The sequence below is a fragment of the Danio rerio genome, chromosome 17, assembly GCF_052040795.2.
Source record: "Danio rerio strain M-AB ecotype USA chromosome 17, GRCz13ab, whole genome shotgun sequence".
In the NCBI taxonomy this organism is placed as follows: Eukaryota; Metazoa; Chordata; class Actinopteri; order Cypriniformes; family Danionidae; genus Danio; species Danio rerio.
The window spans coordinates 22,421,912-22,440,300 of record NC_141037.1 but is presented as its reverse complement, the minus strand read 5'-3'; the positions used below and the strand labels follow the sequence as shown (position 1 = coordinate 22,440,300).

Sequence of the window (18,389 nt, the reverse complement as noted above, 5' to 3'; positions counted from 1 at the left end):
TTCAAAAACCATATTACCCAAAATAATGTTAAAATTAGTCAGGGTATTTTCTATCATTTATCATTGTGCAATCAAAAGTAATTATTTTGCTTAACTTGCTTCATTTGACCAAAATTTTATTTTAAATGTTTAAACTGTTAACTGTCAATAGTATTACAATTACTAAAGAAAAACTGAATGTTTCATTAATCACATATGGAAAAAATTAAAAATATTTTAATCCCGATTTCATTAGTATCATGTGATCTTTGCAGTCATAGCAACTACAATGTTTGCAAAAAAGTTGAAAATTTTTAATTTGTTACTGTGAATTCACTTTCATCTTAGTAACTATCCATTAGGATTTTTCTTGCTATGAATTATTTCTAAACATTACTAAAATCATCCATGACAGAGTTAACAAATGATAAAAAAAACTCTTTATTCCCTAAAATTCAAACTTACACTTGTTAATGGTGGATAGCTAATACATTATCAATTATAGCCTAAAAAAAAATTTCTGAGCTTATTTCGCATGTTTTAATCGACACACACACATGGCGTTTCACGTGCTTTATCATAGCACTCTCTGTGTGTACATCAACCTGATCCCTTCAACATCTTGACTTATCAAAAATTATTCTATTCATTATTATATTCTGAATTTTTAACATTTTATAGCACTACTGTTAAACACAGCAGTGAACAGTAACAGTTTAAGACATTGTGTAGGATTTTGATGTTTTTTTCCTTAGGTAAAAAGTCCACACTCTAAAAATTGTTGACTTATTTATTTAAACCAATGGTTGAGTTAAACATATTTGGTGCTTTGTTGAGTTATTTTAATCTTTATTAGATTATTTATTAATAACTCAACCAGTGAAGTTAAAAATTCGGTGTTGTGTTGGTTTATTTATAACTTATATTTGGTTATTTATTTAATAACAGATAGCAATTACACTCGAGCCAGTTCAGGGAGCTGTTCCAGAAAGCAGGTTATGTGACATACACGGGTAAGTTTGAAAGTAGGTAGATAACCTCAACTTTGGTTCCAAAATCGGAGGTTACTTCTGGGTATGTTAAGTAGCCATAGCAACTTACTTTGTATTCGCGTCAGGGCATTTTAGGCAACTGTATAATGTGGCAGTAGGACCACCTGTACAGTATGCCTGGCACTGAACAGTTTTTTACACTTTTGTACAGTTCCTTGGTCATACATTACTGCGTATCATTACATAGATGATTCAGAACACGGGAATAGCGTAGTGGACAGTGCGTTGATAAAGTACAATGAAGTGCACGACGGAGCGAGTTCGAATCTCACTTCCAGATCTTGTGTTTTTTCTCTCCTTCTGCACCCTCACATTTTTCTGTATAATATTATAAGTGGCAGCTTTGTCTTTTGTAGGAAAATATATCTTTAATTTAAGATGTAGGACGTCGTTCTTATATATACATTCACGCACACACACCTACATTTTTTTATATAATATTTTTTTCAGGGTTTATAAAAGCTATTGTGTGCATTAATTGCAGCCAATTTTAAAGCTCCTTCAGTCACTAAAGGAAACTGATGATATAAAATTTGTCCAAAGTATAAGTGTGCAGGTACAACTTAATTTTCTATCCTTAATCTTTTGGTGTTTCAACTATTAAACTCATTACTGCTTCCACTTACCAGCTCATCACACACCCCACCTCATCACTATGTTGAGGCTAAATGGCTGATTTTCAGAAAGTAATGATTTAAGTGTATAACACAAATATAATTAAAAAAAAAACAAAAAATAAAAACTATAAAGTAAATGTTGCTTCACACAATGTTTATTTTTATTATATTTGTATTATAAAATAGAATCATTACTGGGCACTACATTGTTACTTGCTGGAGGACAAAAGATACCCTTTTCTGCCTTATACGATGACACGTACCTGCAGCCTGACCCAGAGGAAATCTCAGTGACCCAAGCAGACAAAACAGATGAAAGAGTGATAAAAATATATAATTAGTCAAAAAACTATGTTTAATCAAATAGTTTGGTCTGTTCATTTCTTCATTTTCTGAAATAAAATGAATGATTTTGTACACTGCTTTATACACGCACCTTTCAACGTGTAACATATTTTTCATATACATTTCTCACCTTAAGGTGATGCTCATGTGACTTTATCTTTGAAGATGGACCTTATACAGCTACTTTAGAATTTAAATATGTAGATAAAAGATTTTGTGATCTAAGAGTAATATTCAAATATGGAAAAGTGCAGAAAATTCTTACACTGCTTGTTAGTTGAGGCAGAAGGAACTTCGTCTGCATGCAAAATAAAAAGAACCTAAAGCTATCTGACAACAATCACTTACAACAGTGACAGAGTGTGGTTTAAGTGAAAAACTCAACCACTGAAAAGCCTTTATTATAGGACACAGCAGTTAGACAGGCCTCTTTCTATTAGCTGCATGTCAGAAAGAATATTCTAGTGTTAAAAAAAGAGTTCCAGTAATTAAATATTACCTTTTATGATAATGTTTCTGTGTTTAATGACTTTGGACAGAGTTCTAGCTCCAGAAAGATTACAATTTCAAAGCCCGAGGCGTCAAATGGCATATTTAAATTTTAGCACTCAACTGTTTTAACTGACACAAAACAGCTGTATTAATATATGTGCGTAATGTTGTTTTGCGTTATAAAGTTTATTTAAGCTATAACGCAATAATTTTGTACTTATTTTTTAAGTAGCCTACCTACGTGTCGTGGTTTTTATATCCGTTTCATACTTCAAGACTTTTAGAAGTGTTTGGATGTGGTTAAAATGTATTGTACATTGTGGACAGTGAGTGAAGCCTGCTGCAGCTGCTGGACAACCTCTACAGCACACAGAACTCCATATTTTGCTCCATCAACACATGATTTTCTGCTTGCACAGTTTAGAACTGTCTCACTTTGTTCTGTTTTTTTTTTTATTGTTGGTGATTCTTGATTTATTTTAACAAAAGTGTCTGGAACTTAAAATAAAATGGAAAAAAAAAGCATTTTCAATATTTTTGAAAACTATATGTTATTTTTTTACACAGCCATAATTATAAAATTAATTGTAGGCTATTACTAGTAATAATAGCAATAGTAATACCAGAATGGAAAAAATAACATTTAATCAAAATAACCAAGTGCATTGGGTTAAATTATATAACCCAATGCATTGGTTTAAAACAACTCATAGTTGGGAAGGTGCTATAATAACCTAAAGTTGGGTTATATGTTGGGTTTTTTTTTAACCCAACTATTTTAACAAAGCAATAGGAGATCGCATATGATAATTTGAGAGATTTAAAAAGAAACAAAAAGGCAACACATCGATCGACAGCACATTACACGCCATTTGTATTTAATTAAACGAGTCAGTGTTATTGAAATGAGTTGTTAACCTCTTGATATTGTTTATACAGGAGAGGGACACACAGCAGCGCGCGTCAAGAGAAGAGCGCGCGTCAAAAGCAAAGCGAAAGCAAGACGTGGATATGTGTCGAAATATGCATGTTTTTGACATAAATGGCAACACTCGTGTTTGCACTCGTGTTAGAATTTTAGATGTTGTACTTCGCATGAACATTACTGCTGAAACTGCCTGTGATCTGTCAGTTTCTGTGCGTCATTAACAGAGTGTATTTAATATTTGTTATTTCCGTGAGAAACATGCTATAATGTTTAATCGGGCCCAATTCATCTTCCGATTATCCCTCTCAGTGCTGCAGAAATGTTTTTTTTTTCAAACTTTGAATTACGACTGCGTTAAATTATATTAAAGGGATGTGCTTTGGTAAAGTGCTCAAACGCGTGATGCGCACAGAAACCGGCGCACTATGCTGAATTAGTTTCTCTTTAATCTTTTGCAGTCTGAATTGTTTAACATTTATAAAACAGAATACTTTAATCAAGATTGTAAATGAGTCTGGCTTGCCAAAACATGTTTTTTGAAGCTCACGGTAACATCTTATGCTGCTTTCTCGGTTTAGAAACGCATCGCAAAAATATTGTTATATAGGGCCAGGGTGGGCCAACGATCAAAGATCATAAAGATGTCTATTCAGTCGTACCTATTTAAGACTAAATCTCTTCAAAGTGTTTTATAATCAACTCAAATCAAATGCACCGCCGAGCGCACTGTTCGATCGAGTCTCAAAAACAATTTTTCACTCCGCCGCCCGAAATCATGTCGAGCGAAACCTGTGACGTCAACTTGTGAGGTCACATTCGCCGCACGCGTTGAGGATAAATCAGGCTTGGCGAACTGGTGTCCTAACAAACGCTGGCTCTCCTGCTCTTCAGTAACCTCTGACTCAAGATAACCAAGATCTCCAATAGATTCTCCAGGCTATTTTATCTCACAGGTAAGGTCACGTCTACATTAATGACTGTTGTACATTTATAACAAATACGTTTTAATCTTTTGCACAGTTAAATGCATTGCTAGTATGTCTTGCAATTATGCTTTAAAGATAAAACACTGATAGCCTATATTTTGACTTACTCTATAACAAAAGTACAAGCTAACTTCTCTTAAACCTATGGTTTTTGATCTCGTAGACCATGGATTAAATACGGGCGCCAAACAAATCATTGTTTGTGCTTGCTGCGATGTAAATTTTCACATTTAGGGCGATTCCATCGATTATATGCAAAAGAAAAAAATCTTTATCCATTTACTTTGTTAAAGTTTCAGTAGGTAAACAAATATTGTATAATTAGTTTTTTTGTTTGGCACTCAGGTTGTTATGAAGTAATTTAACAAATAGCCGACTACATAGGCTATTATTAACAACTCCTGTAATAGTCATTTCTCTGGCCTTTTATATAAAGATATTTTATTTGTATTAACACAAACTTTAATGTGTATGCAACATTCACATAAAATTAAATTGTATAACAAAATTGTATATGACCACTAATCAAAGGAAAGTATTATTATAATGATTTTAAAAAATCATCCATTTCTGCAATGCTTTGTAATCCAAAATTATCATTATAATGTGACATTCATATATTTTCCCTGCATTTACAAATAAAAAACAAAACAAAACACTAGAATACTTTTTTATTCAGCACAACATTATTAATTTGCTTTAACTTTATTATAATTAAAGTGCATTGTCAACATATTCTGTATTTTGAGGATTTATTTCTTCCTTTTTTTGTGCAAAACTTTGTTCTATGTTAGAAACTCTGCTTTTTGTGGCTAAATAGTGAGTGCATTGCATGAATGTATTTGTAGTGCCATCATCTTATAATACTGTTAACTGCAATTCAGTACAGGAAGATAATAATAATGAAACAACATATAGACCACTCAAGACACTCAAATTACAATCATTGTTTATTTATTATTCTCATTAAATACAATGTTTACTTCCAGAAATGGCATCTCCATCAAAAATCCCTAAAGTTCACAATGCTGAAGCTGAAGCCATACGTGAGCGATTTCAACTAATTGCTGTAAGTATTAATATATAATTTTTTTCATTATATCTTTGTTTCTTTAACATATATCTATTATAGAATTGCCATTTTTACATTTTTTGTGAATGTCTTTATCTGCTCTTTCTGTAGTACAAATGCCAGGATCCTAGAGTGAACCCGTGTGAAACAGCTAACCAAATCATCACTCTCGGTCAAGAAGTAATGACAATGATGACAAAATGGACCAACCAGAATAAAGCCTTAAATCAAAATGTAACTGGTTTAAGACAACAACTTAAGGAAAAGGAAAAACTCTTAAAGGAAGCACTTGCACAAGCAGATGTGTATGCTGCAGCCAGGGATTTTTGTAATGATGGTAACTATCTAAATTTTCTATAGTTTCTCTATATTAATTATTGTATTATACTAATTGAACCTTCTTTTCTAGATGTACAAGATGCATCTACACAAACAGACCCCACAGATCCAATGCCATCAAGTACCACAGAAGGTAGTGAAGCACTGTCCAATATTTTAAATGTAATCATTTAATACATCAAAACCTTTTCTATATAAACATGTCTGCTTCCTTTTCTTTTACAGATGATAACACATCATTTCCTGTTCATCACGATGAAGATCTTTGAGTTTTTTTCCTTTTTTCCACTTTGAAAACTAATTTTTTACACATATATTTTATTTTTGCATTGAAGTTATACAGTATATTTTAGCTTTTTACAACTTTGTGCACTGTCAATTTTTGTTTATATATTTATTTTTTGTTATTATTATTTCCACTTTTTTATTGTTTTCCAAATAAAAAAATTTCACTTTACACTCTCAAGTTTTTCATATGCACACATTTTATTAGCTTTAATTCATTAATACAAGTACAAAATATGATTTTATGATGCTCCAAACAACAAAAGACAGAGAATGTTTTCACAATATTTCATAGTCTAATAGTTTTTTATTCTGGAGAAAATCTTAGGCTGTTTATTTTAGTCTAGCTAGAGTCAAAGCAGATTATTTAGGCCTAATAAACATGTCATATAATAAGCCCCTTAAAAATATCTTTATGTCAAACAAACATTAGTCATGGCCTGTCACTCAAAAGCATCTTGCTATAGCTATTTAATTTAAAATGTTGCCAAATGAGATTTCTTGAAAGCTTTTTTAAAAGTATACATAGAGTGCTTAGCATATGAGTACATCCCATTTTGAAAATGAACATTTTCTCCACTTTTTTAGTAAATATGGTTAATTTATATCAGTGCATTTTAACAAAACAGATTTATTAAACAGATAAATTTATTTAAATAATATTTTAGTCACAAAACATATTTAGAAATGGAAAGATAATATATATAAATTCATGCAAAATATTGCAAACAAAATCACAGACTACATAATTTCAACTAAATAGTAAATATTTTTGTTTCTCTTGATTTTTGTTATTTTTAAAAAAATTATTTAATATTTTCCCCTAACATATAAATTTGAGCTACTAATTTTTGAACAATTATCATAAGTTATTTTGTTAAATTAGCTCCAGATTTGGCTTTAGGACTGACTAATTTATGCACAAATTTAATATTGTAAAGCGTCTTATGTAAACAAGAGATTTGTGGGGAGTGTAAAAATTGTATATGTATAAATACTTTTGAAATATTTTTTTATGGTACTAAGAAACCAGTCCATCTAAACTTAAAATAAATCTTAAATCTAGATAAAATGTCATAAAAGATAAAAAGTCATAAAATAATATGTCAATATATTTCAACAAAACAACACTTTAAAAAAGTTTAATAGTATAACAAGATATAAAATGATAAATATATTTCAACAACATAAAACTTCTTTTTACACATAATATGTCTAAATTTTACAAAACAAAAATCTAAATTTTCATTATACCCCACTGCTAAATTCACAAGTGATGGTTGTGTAAACAAGATACAAGGATATCTCTTTTGTCGCATATTTCCTGCAAGAAAATTCCAATGTCCTCTACTCTAAAAACATAATTTGTTCTCCATCCATTTTACCTTCATAAAACATGGTGTTTACGAAGTCTTGCATTGTGATAGCCAACAAGGCATCTTCCTCCTCTATCCTTAAGATCTTTGGCAGTTGAATCTTCACAGGAAAGTGGTGTTGGTTCTCCATCCACTTACAGGCCAGCAAAATATTTTTCATCACTGCTGAGTCCTGTTTGCAATATAGAAGTTCCAACAACAATGTAATTAATTAAGTGCTGCTTATAAACACCTTAAACAAAGGTAAATCCATAAACATTTCAAGCAATACATAAACATTCTCTCTAGATACGCAGATTCCTGGTGTTGGGATTGGTTCTGTGGTTGGTTCTGGTGCTGCTGATGTTGGAGATTGGGATAATGATGGTGCTGATGCTGGGAACGGTGATGCTGTTGATGCTGAGGATTGTAGTGCTGCTAATGCTTGTAATGATTCTGGTGCTGCTGGGGATGGTGTTGGTGTTTGAGCACCTGATGGTTAATTATGTTGGCTTGAGAAAGCCAACAAACTGTAATGCTACTTAAACATCTTCTTCTTATTATTATTATTCTTTTTATTATGTTGGCTTGAGAAAGCCAACATACTGTAATGCTACTTAAACTTATTCTTATTATTCTAATTATTATTCCGGCTTCTGACTTAAAAAAGCAATCGCTTCTCCTCCCAGGGCTTAGATGCTACAAGCCCAAAATTTGGTCAAAAGCTGTCTATTGCCCATGAGATGGTCGCTGTATGTCCTCATGCCGATAAGACTTGTAGTTTTTGAATTAAAATTTTTTTGAATTAAAAAATTTTATTGTTCAAAAGCTGTCTATTGCCCATGAGATGGTTGCTGTATGTCCTCATGCCGATAAGACTTGTAGTTTTTGAATTAAAAATTTTTTGAATTAAAAATTGTATCGAGTATTTGGGGCATATAAAAAAGTATACAATCCTCAAATTTGGCCAAAAGATGTGTTTGAAATTACAAATAATTATCATATTTATTTGGTGTAATTATAAATAACAGTTTTCCTATAAATATTTTTTTTATATTCAATTTGTAAAATTCACACACAAAGCGTGTCAGAGTGTCCACGAGATGGCGCCAGAAGACTATTTTTGAGCCCTTTTGGAATTGAGTTTACTGCACCTTTGCACCTTTAAGAGGCACTGTCCCTTTAAGAGGCGGAGAGATCCTGCTGACTGTTTTTGCTCTACAGAAAGTTCGGCTCATTTCAGACGTGCTTGTTACAACATTTAAAGCTGTTTACATCAAAATTTCTCAGCGAAAGTACACAAATAGTAATACAACACTATTTAGTGTTCCTTTAAGAGGCAGAGAGATCCGTGGTCAAAATCGAGGTAAGATTGAACTTAATTCTGGTCATCAGTCATTCATATTATGCTCGCGGTGAATTCCATAAAGCGATGGGCGTGTCCGTGGCGGCCTCGCAAACTTTGACGATTTGCCACAAAACAGGAAGTCGTTATAACTCAGGCATGCATTATCCGATCTGCCTCAAAATTCACACATTTAATAACAGTCATGACCTGAACTCGTTTATATGCTGATATCCAGATAGAGTTATAGCGCCACCTGCTGGCCACAGGAAATGACATGTTTTACATTGTAATATACTCCTTCCGCAAACTTTATTATATCAGCACCAAATTTGAGTGATGTTATTTGAAAGCTCTAGCGATGATATATTGTAAAGATCTAGAGATTTTGCAGAAGCGCGTGTCCGTGGCGGCATGACAAACCTCAACGCTTCGCCATGGAACAGGAAATGCTTATAACTCAACCACACAATGTCCGATCTGCCTGAAACTTCACCAGGTTGATCATATTCCTCTCCTGAACACATCCACATAACAATATTGAGTCTATCATAGCGCCACCTGCTGGCAGAAGGTATTTTGGCCTATAACTCAGCCACACAATCTCTGATCTGCCTGAAACTTTACATGGTTGATTAAAATCCTCTCCTGAAGACATCTACATGCCAATATCGAGTCACAGTCATAGCGCCACCTGCTGGCAACAGGAAATTACATATAACTCAGCCAAACAATGTCCGATCTGGCTGAAAATTAACATGGTTGATAAGATTCCTCTACTGAAGGCATCTACATGCAAATCTTGATTCACAGTCATAGCGCTACCTGCTGACAAGAGAAAGTTTGGCATGATTGTGTGTTTTTCTCAGGTTCTTTATATAAATCGGCTTAAATTAATATTGTTCGCTGTTCTCTTGTCATCCTGAGGTCAACAGGCGGCGGTGAGCCCGGGTGCGAGGTCCCTATCATCGCTGCTCGCAGCTTTAATATGGTATTTTTATGCTTTAGAAGAGTCAAAAACTTTTTAACAAGCTCTAAAAATGATGATCCATGGGGTATTTTGAGTTAAAGCTTCACACACTTTGGGGACATCAGAGACTTATTTTACATCTGGTAAAAAGGGGCATGATAGGTCGCCTTTAATGCATTCATACTAAATCAGGGATTATATTCCTATAAAATTATTTTTTTCTAAAAAAATGTCAGTGACTTTTGAACCACACTTTTAGTTTTTTCCACTTTTTTGTTAAATGATTTCCAACACACTGACTCTGCTGGACATCATGGCATTAAAAAGACATTTAAACATTATAATTTTATAAAGAATTGTAGTTTGCCTTCATAGTTAGCCTTTTCACGTAACGACCAAACAAAGCCTTCATTTATCCATCAGTCCAGATAAATGACCCTTCTGTTCGCCACTCACTTTAACAACCCCTCACAGATGTCTCTCTGTCTTATCAGATTTTCCCATGTTGTCTCATAGTAGTTTAATATTTCTGATATCATTGATGTTCTGTGGTGTTTTGGGCTGATGTTAGCATTGGCATTATCTTTTGTCAGCAGTGTCTCACCGCTTGCTGTCAGCTGATGCGTTTCTACACACTTTTTCTTGCTTCTGTATGCAGTCTGAGCTAAAAGTGGACTGAATGTTTATCAAAAAGTGTGACTGTAAGCATCCCTGTGTCTGCTTGACTCTGAGAGGAATCTGTGACTTAGGTCGGTGAACATAGTCAAGTCATCAGTCTACTGGGAAAACTTGCGGCACACTTTCAGTTCTCAAATGGAAAATTTAAAGGGGTAGTTCACTCAAAAATGAAAGATGATCACCAGCATGATCATGTTTATTAAAGATTTATTAAATTAAAATATATCTGAATTTAATAGGGTGTCAGCAGGGTCTTTAAAAGTATTTTAATTTACTGAAATATAGTGCTCTAAGTCTTAAATCATTTCTAACCGGTCTTAATTTTCCTATGTCCAAGTAAAGCTAGCCTATCGGGCTTACACCCAATCACCAACAATCAATGTTAAAACTTTTTTTGTTTATATTAAAAAAAATACAATTGTAATGCATCCCTTTACATTATCTTCCATTAATACAAAAACTATTTACAGAAGTAACCAGGCCATTAAAAAAAATCTTAGTGCTTAGTCCTGTATATGTCAAATTTCAGTTATATTGGTCTTAAAAATTATCCTAAAAAGTATTACATTTGACTTGAAGAAACCTGCAGAAACTCTGTTTAATAGTGTGTTGATAATTACTTCTAAATCTAAAGAGCTCATGCTATTTGGTGTTTGCAGAAATACACTGTGTTTAAAATAGAATTTAGAGTCACAGTTGAATTACAACCTGCTTTTGCAACTGTACCATTACCACTGTTTTAACTGTAATTTATGTTCACAAAAAGGAGTCTCTCTTGCTCACCAATGTTGTATTTATTTGATCAAAATAGAGTAAAAATGTTAGTCATATGTTGAAAAAAATGTAATAATCATTTTCAATTTTCATATATTTTAAAATGACATTTGATGCTGCAACATCAGAGCTAAATTGTTTGCAGGCTTTATATCAGTTATCAGTGTTAAAAAGATTTGCTGATTTGATGCTCAAGTACAATTTCTTGTTATTATCAGTGTTAAAGAAACATATGTGCTGCTTAATATATTTTAGTAAACCATAGTATTTTTTTTTAAAGAGCACCTATTTTACCCCTTTTACAAGATGTAAGGTAAGCCTTGGGTAAGGTGTCTCCAGAAAGTGTCTGTAAAGCTCAAAATACCCATCAGATAATTTATTAAGGCCCCCAGAGTATGTCCATTCGATGTCTGAGAACATTGTGGCTGTTTTTGTAGCCTCTGGCTTTAAATGCAAATAAGCTGCTGCTTCCTACCTACCATTCCCACATGCATGTCTGCTTCTCATCATTTATTGTCAGATAAACAGCAGTCAGTGATAGACACAGATAAAGGTGAAATACAGCTCATAAATCAAAAATACCAAATATCAAAAGTTTATTTCATTTATTTGTGGTGGAGTTTATTCAAGTTTTCATTTCTGAAAGGATGAGTCTCACACAAATTCAGTAAACTCACACACACACACACACTATGCGGCCGTGGTGATAATAGCTTTTAAGAGTTACAATGATTTTTACTGTCTTTATTACAAACATGATCTCTTTAAAAAAGTTTTAAATAGAAAAATCACAGAGAGTTGTAACATATTTTTTCCCTATTTACTTGCAAAGGAAATGTTCTGTGGACATGTGTATACATGTTGATATAGAAACATGGCACATGCCAATCCATTTGGTGGGTAGGGAAAACTGCACTCCTATATCATGTTGTGGTGGGCCTCAAAATCACTGGAATTTGGGTCCTATTTCAACATCAGTAAATTTAAAAAAAATGAGACTTGTTGGGTTTATATCACTCCAATATAACAGTGGACACACTATACTTGCAGTCAGTTTTGTCCAAACAGCTTACAAAAGTCCATCTTAGGTGCCCTTTAACAACTGTCCCTGTAAACAATTGTTTAACATTTATATATGATGCTGGATATAGATAATTTAAGACTTGCACCAAAGTTTTTACTATCAGGGGAAAAGTGTTTTAAAACACCTTAAACTGTCACATCATTTGCAGATTTTTAGTTTAATGTTTATTATTATCATCATCATCATCATCAATGCAGCATTTTTTTTTTTGTGTAAATGGAAATCTGTCAAAATGGGTACATTGTGTTTGTTACAATTGACTGGATGTGCATATTTTACACCCTATTTACCTCTGTTAACATTCCAATCATTCATAATTGTTTAGTAAAATAAAATAATATAAAACTATGAAAACTAAAACTAAAACTATTCCTATTAGTATCGAATAAAAATACAATAACTTTTACCATTGGTCTCACAGTGGAATCACCTCACAGCAAAAAGTTCACTGGTTTGAGCCTCGACTGGGTCAGTTGGCATTTCTGTGTGGAGTTTGCATGTTCTTCTCGTATTGGCGTGCGTTTCCTTTGGGTGCTAGGGTTTCCCCCACAAGTCCAAAGACATGCGCTATAGGTGAATTGGGTAAGCTAAATTGTAAATCATATTGTAAAGCATATGCTGAATAAGTTAGCGGTACATTCCGCTGTGGTGATCCCAGATTAATAAAGGGACTAAGCCGAAATGAAAAGTAATAAATAACTTTATCATCTTTAAATATAAATCCATGTCTGGCTAATGATTCCATGCTGGTATTAATAAATACGTTTCAATATCATATTCACTTCGATCAAGATTCCCTTCAATAAAATCCTGACCTGCTTTAGTTTTTCTTATAATACCCTGTTTAATTTAGGAATTCAGCTTCATGTTTATCAGTTTTCCTCTGTCTCTCTCTCTCTATCTCTCTCTCTTTTAGTGCGGGTACCGTATTTTATAGATTTGAAAAGACCGCAGGATCAGGGTATGAATCACACTCACAACTTCTACCTGCAGCCAGAGGAAGGAATCAACATTGGAGTGTGGTAAGAAACACATACAGACACAGCATGGCCTTTCTATCTGTCCTCTTAAGCCTACAGTTTCTGTCCCTCTCTATCTGCCCTGTGGCCACAGCTGTCTTTGGGAAGGGCGTGGAAAATCTCCCGCTCTTATTGAAACCCAGCCTGTGGCACAGAGTGTTTAAATGCATAGTGACAGAGCGACTGCACGGGCTCGTGGCTGCTGGCCATTGGGTTTGACTTTCACAGAGTAACACTGCAAAGAGCCATATGAGCTTTATAGTGCTGATGCTGGAGTTTTTTACCTGCATAAATAAAGCTGTCCATGCACTGTCAGATTCAATATTAAACAGCAAAGCCTTTGATCATAATTTGGGCAAGAACTATTGAGTCCTGAAAGAGTATGTTATTGTTCAAAAGTTATACTTTTATTTATACTTTTATTCAGCCTTTTTATTCATGACTATATTCTGACAATATATCTGAGGCCCTGTTTACACTAATACGTTTTAGTTTTAAAACGGCGTTTTAGAATGAAAATGATTTGCGTCCACACTGGCGTTTCACCTAGCATTTCCAAACAGATCTTGGTCCACACTACACCACTGAAAACGCACATCACGTGACCACACACACACACACACACACACACTCTGGCGTGCACTGCAGCGATGAGAGCTGTGCACGTCGGACTGCTCATCAAGGATCTACCGCTGGATCTAACTATTTTTGTTAAACGTCATATTTAATTCATCTTGTCTATATCTAACAACAAATTTCACAACTTTGGTCTTTTGAATCTTTTACTTGTTCTCAATTAACATATTTTGGCTGAGTTAATATATTAATTAATGTAACCGCGGACACTGATTTTGCATATTGACTGATTGCTTGCCTTTTTTTTCTATAATGTATAAAATTGTTGTACGTTGTATATTTATAATGGCCATTATTGAATAAAAAAACTGATATTCAGCAAAAGAAAGGGTACGTTTCTTATTTTAAGTGAAAATGTTATGTTATAGGCTTTGTTTTGCAATAAATATGCATACAGTGAAGATGACAGTCAAAAAATATGTAGCTACACAATGCCTCAACATTTTTGGTGTCTGTTAAGTTGCTAATATCAAAATTAAAATATGCAGTTCCTTTAATCATTTCATTGTTAAGGAAGTGAAACAGCATCGCCATGGTGATGTGAATAAGGTTATAAAGTAGACTGTTCCCTTTAAAGATTTAACCGACGTGTTCTCGGGAGTTTGTTTTCCATATCAAACTTGCGAAGTCTGAACTTACAAAGAAAGGATACAAGACTCAACTTTGTTTATTCTACCTTATAATAATAAGGAAAAGGCCCCAATCAGATGGGTGAATGCCTGCAGCCCTGCCTCCATTTTCAGATGTCTCAGTGTTCCCCCATCCACACTGACATGGAGCAGCAGCGTTTTAAAGCAAAAACATCCTCTTCAGTATTTCAGAAAACTGCATTTATGTATATATACATACATGAATATATACATAAATATAAATGGTGATCAGAATGGGATAAGTGCTTAAAAATTGCTTTAAAAAATGTAAGCATTGATCATGTCAAGACTTGCTCTTTATTAAATATATTTTATTAGGCTGTAATATTCTGACCATCTTATTCTCTTAATGTGTTTGTAGAAGTTCAATCAACGTACATTCAGACTTAAGTCTTATGATTTTAGGGAGAAAAAAAACACATTTAATAGTTTTAAGTTTGAGAATAATTAAAACAGATTCTCATCTTAATTTTAAATGACATAGAAGCTGGCATTTTGTTAAAAAAATAAAAATAAGAAGAAAAGTAAATTACAAATAAATTCAGCAAGGAGGCATTATATTAATCTAAAGTTAATTTAAATAATTTATACTAAGGATTACTTCATTTAAATTACTACATTTTTCTTTCAAATGCTGTTCTTTTAAACTTTGTTCATCAAAGGAAATATTTTTCTATAAATAAAGTGAAAGGAGATCGGTTACTGTCACCTCTGCAGCCAATGAGGTAGCTCTTAATCAGTTTAAAAGTTCAGCATCACTCTACACTGTTTAAGCTTTGCCGCGTTTTCGTAGACCTTCCCCCAACCCAGCTCCACTTGTGTTTACATCTGCTATGGGAGTTACATGTAGATTATGTTTGCAGCAGCAGCATGTAAGATTCTCAGATGGCATGTTTCTGTATATAATGGCAGTAGCAGGTCTCAGAACTTGCTCTGCCATAATAATCAAAGCAACAACATAGCAAATCTATACCGCCAAGACCAAATACATCAACATTGCCATATAAATATTCATTACCATACTAAATCTCGAGAGTGTTTATGACAGAAACATGATTTATACAAAATAAACACACCAAAACTGTTTTCGGCATCAATGATATTGAAATATTTCTTGATTATTGTATTAGCAAGATTTCTGAAGGATCATGAGACACTGAAAACTATTAAAATACAAATCATAGTAACATTTCAAAAATTAAATGTACAATGGAGCAGTTACTTGATATTGTGAGCAGTATTTTATACTGTTTACTGTGTTGTTTAAATAATTGCAGCCTCAGTAAGCTTTTTTATACAAAAATATTTGACAAATTGTAATTGTTAATTGTACTCTTTTAAACATTAGTGCATAACTATTGTTCTTCATTTCTCCATTTCATATGTAGGAAGCAGTGTTGTAGCAGCTGCACATCTCTTTTGTATAATCTGTCATCGCTCCATCATTGTCCATCTCTCTCAGGCACACAGTACCAGCAGGTATGTGGAGGGAGGCTCAGGCTAAAGATGCTGAATGGTATGAGAAAAGCTTCCAGTCCAGTCACCCAGTCATCCTGTACCTCCACGGCAATGCTGGGACGAGGTACACAAACACTCATCTGATCTTAATAAAGCCAACTAACACTGTGTTTACACAGGACACAACCATTTCCGCAACAGCTGGAGGTTATAGAAAACAAATGGTTCATGTTTTACTTCACAAGTCTTCTACAAATAAGGCATATATTTTTCATACCTTTACTTAGAATGTTTTAAAAGTCTTTTTGCGTCCTATGCACAGTAGGTTTGAGAAGTCATGTAGTGAGTTCAGCTTTTTAAAGATTCTGTTACACAGTTTTTTTTGGTGAATTTACTTAATGTGTCTGTGTGTGTTTGTTTCAGAGGAGGAGATCACAGAGTACAGCTTTATAAGGTAAAATAAACAACAATTGCATGAGTTTATACTACAGTTTAAGGAATAGTTCACCCAAAACTAAAAATTCTGTCATTTTTTACTCGGCCTTGTTTCAGACCGGTTTGTCTTTTCTTCTGTTGAACACTAAAGAAAATATTTTGAAGATAGCCAAAAACCTGCAACCATTGATATTCATATTAGGAAAAACAAATACCATGCAAGTCAATGGTTACATGTTTTCAGCTTCCTTCAAAATAATCTTCTTTTGTGTTCAACAGAAGAAAGAAATTCATGAACATTTGGAAACTACGTTTGGGCGGACAATTAGTGAATACTTTTTTAGGGGGGTGAACTACACCATTAGGAAACAAAAACAAAAAGTAGAAACAAATGAATTATCTTAAAAAAGTGCCTGTAATGTGACAGATTTTAATAAGTCTATTAAAGCAATGTCTGACATTTTCTCTGCTTGTCTCTGCAGGTTCTCAGTTCATTAGGCTACCATGTAGTCACGTTTGATTATAGAGGTATGTTGGGTTTCATTTTTAATGCATTGTTGTTTAATGCAAGTAAGAATCCCATTCCCTGTGCCTAGTGAAGCATGGATTTGTTTGTTTCTGCAGGTTGGGGAGACTCTGAGGGCAGTCCTTCAGAGAGAGGCATGACATCAGACGCTCTGTTCCTCTACCAGTGGATAAAACAGCGGATTGGACCGAAGCCGCTGTACATTTGGGGTCACTCGCTCGGCACAGGGTGACATCAACTTTCCTTTGATTTCTCTACATGCAGAATTTCTAGTTCTTGGAGAAAAATTTTGACATAAAGGCTCTGATTGTGTAAGCCACTCTGGTGTTCTTGAGCTGCTGCTGATGCTGTACGTTCCTGTTTTTCCAGAGTGGCCACTAACCTTGTGAGACGGCTGTGTGACAGGGGTACGTGAACATGTGTTTGTGCATTTGTGTGTCCTTTTGGGCAGGAACATTGCAACTGAAAACAAATATGAGCCAGTCATGTTAAACTGGTTACAACAGAATGAACCTGTATTATTTAATGACCAGCACCTATTTACCCAACATTCCCAGCAGTCACTTTGAATAATTGGATAAATGCTGTGTCTTAATAATTATTCATGAACTAAGCCCCAGAAGCAAAGCATGACAATGCAAAACATTCTTTTTTGGCTTAGTCCCTTTATTCATCAGGGGTCCCAACTCAGAAATGAACTGCCAACATATTCAGCATATGTTTTTATACAGCAAATGCCCTTCCAGCTGCAACCCCATACTGGGAAACATCCATACACACTCATTCACACACATACACTACAGCCAATTTAGTTCACTTATTCAATTCACCTATAGCGCATGTTTTTGGACTGTGGGGGAAACTCACACCATCACGGGGAGAACATGCAAACTCCACACAGACCATTCTCGAATGTTCATGCTGTGAGGCAACAGTGCTAACCACTGAGCCAACCAGCATGACCTTCTTGTTGACTAAATAATCAGTAGGCTCAGTCATGGAAAATCCCAAAGTGTGAATTACAAAACTTATGTGAGTTATTGAAATGAATGAAATCATAAAAGATGCAGCCTGATCTCACATGGAAACGTAACTATTTTACATTTTGTCAGTTTAGTGGCCAATTTGTATGAATTCATTCGAATTCAGTCATACAGAATTGTAGGATTTTTAACAGAAGGTATGGCACCAGACTACACTCCTTAACCTAACCTTCATTGGGAGATGCGAAAATCGTACTAAATTGTACAAATGAGATCGTACAAATTCATAAGAATTAACCACTACATACAAGTCAATACTCTTGTTCACTATGAATCAATAATTGAATAAATAGTAAATGTAAAGACATTTATACAAGGATC

The 18,389-nt window shown here is 33.9% G+C and overlaps 3 protein-coding genes across 4 annotated transcripts in view; 2 read left to right on the top strand and 1 right to left on the bottom strand.

The window, feature by feature from the left end:
- Window positions 1-18,389, bottom strand: part of LOC141378555 (uncharacterized) — an 876,076-nt gene that overhangs the window by 251,832 nt on the left and 605,855 nt on the right. The window lies entirely within an intron of this gene.
- Window positions 1-18,389, top strand: part of abhd12 (abhydrolase domain containing 12, lysophospholipase) — a 107,182-nt gene that overhangs the window by 82,342 nt on the left and 6,451 nt on the right. The window contains 6 exon segments of the mRNA NM_001076597.1: window positions 13,218-13,323; window positions 16,069-16,188; window positions 16,488-16,518; window positions 16,982-17,027; window positions 17,124-17,253; window positions 17,395-17,432. Of these exon segments, the coding sequence (NP_001070065.1) occupies window positions 13,218-13,323; window positions 16,069-16,188; window positions 16,488-16,518; window positions 16,982-17,027; window positions 17,124-17,253; window positions 17,395-17,432 (471 nt within the window).
- Window positions 1,556-6,267, top strand: LOC147833067 (uncharacterized). 2 transcript variants are annotated; one of them, XM_087290358.1, is made up of 5 exons: window positions 2,914-4,366; window positions 5,389-5,468; window positions 5,583-5,808; window positions 5,881-5,943; window positions 6,036-6,267. In XM_087290358.1, exons 2-5 carry the CDS (start codon window positions 5,391-5,393, stop codon window positions 6,077-6,079), a joined length of 411 nt encoding a protein of 136 aa, XP_087146484.1. In that variant the 5' UTR covers window positions 2,914-4,366; window positions 5,389-5,390; the 3' UTR covers window positions 6,080-6,267. The 2 variants fall into 2 exon arrangements, with proteins under 2 accessions (XP_087146483.1, XP_087146484.1); XM_087290357.1 differs by having other exon boundaries at window positions 1,556-5,468.

What these genes read in the sequence shown, in the direction of transcription:
- LOC147833067 (XM_087290357.1), top strand. Translation starts at nt 5,391, where the DNA reads ATGGCATCTCCATCAAAAATCCCTAAAGTTCACAATGCTGAAGCTGAA. An exon ending in AGCGATTTCAACTAATTGCT is followed by an intron (nt 5,469 to 5,582) that starts GTAAGTATTAAT and finishes CTCTTTCTGTAG; the next exon opens with TACAAATGCCAGGATCCTAG. An exon ending in CAGGGATTTTTGTAATGATG is followed by an intron (nt 5,809 to 5,880) that starts GTAACTATCTAA and finishes CTTCTTTTCTAG; the next exon opens with ATGTACAAGATGCATCTACA.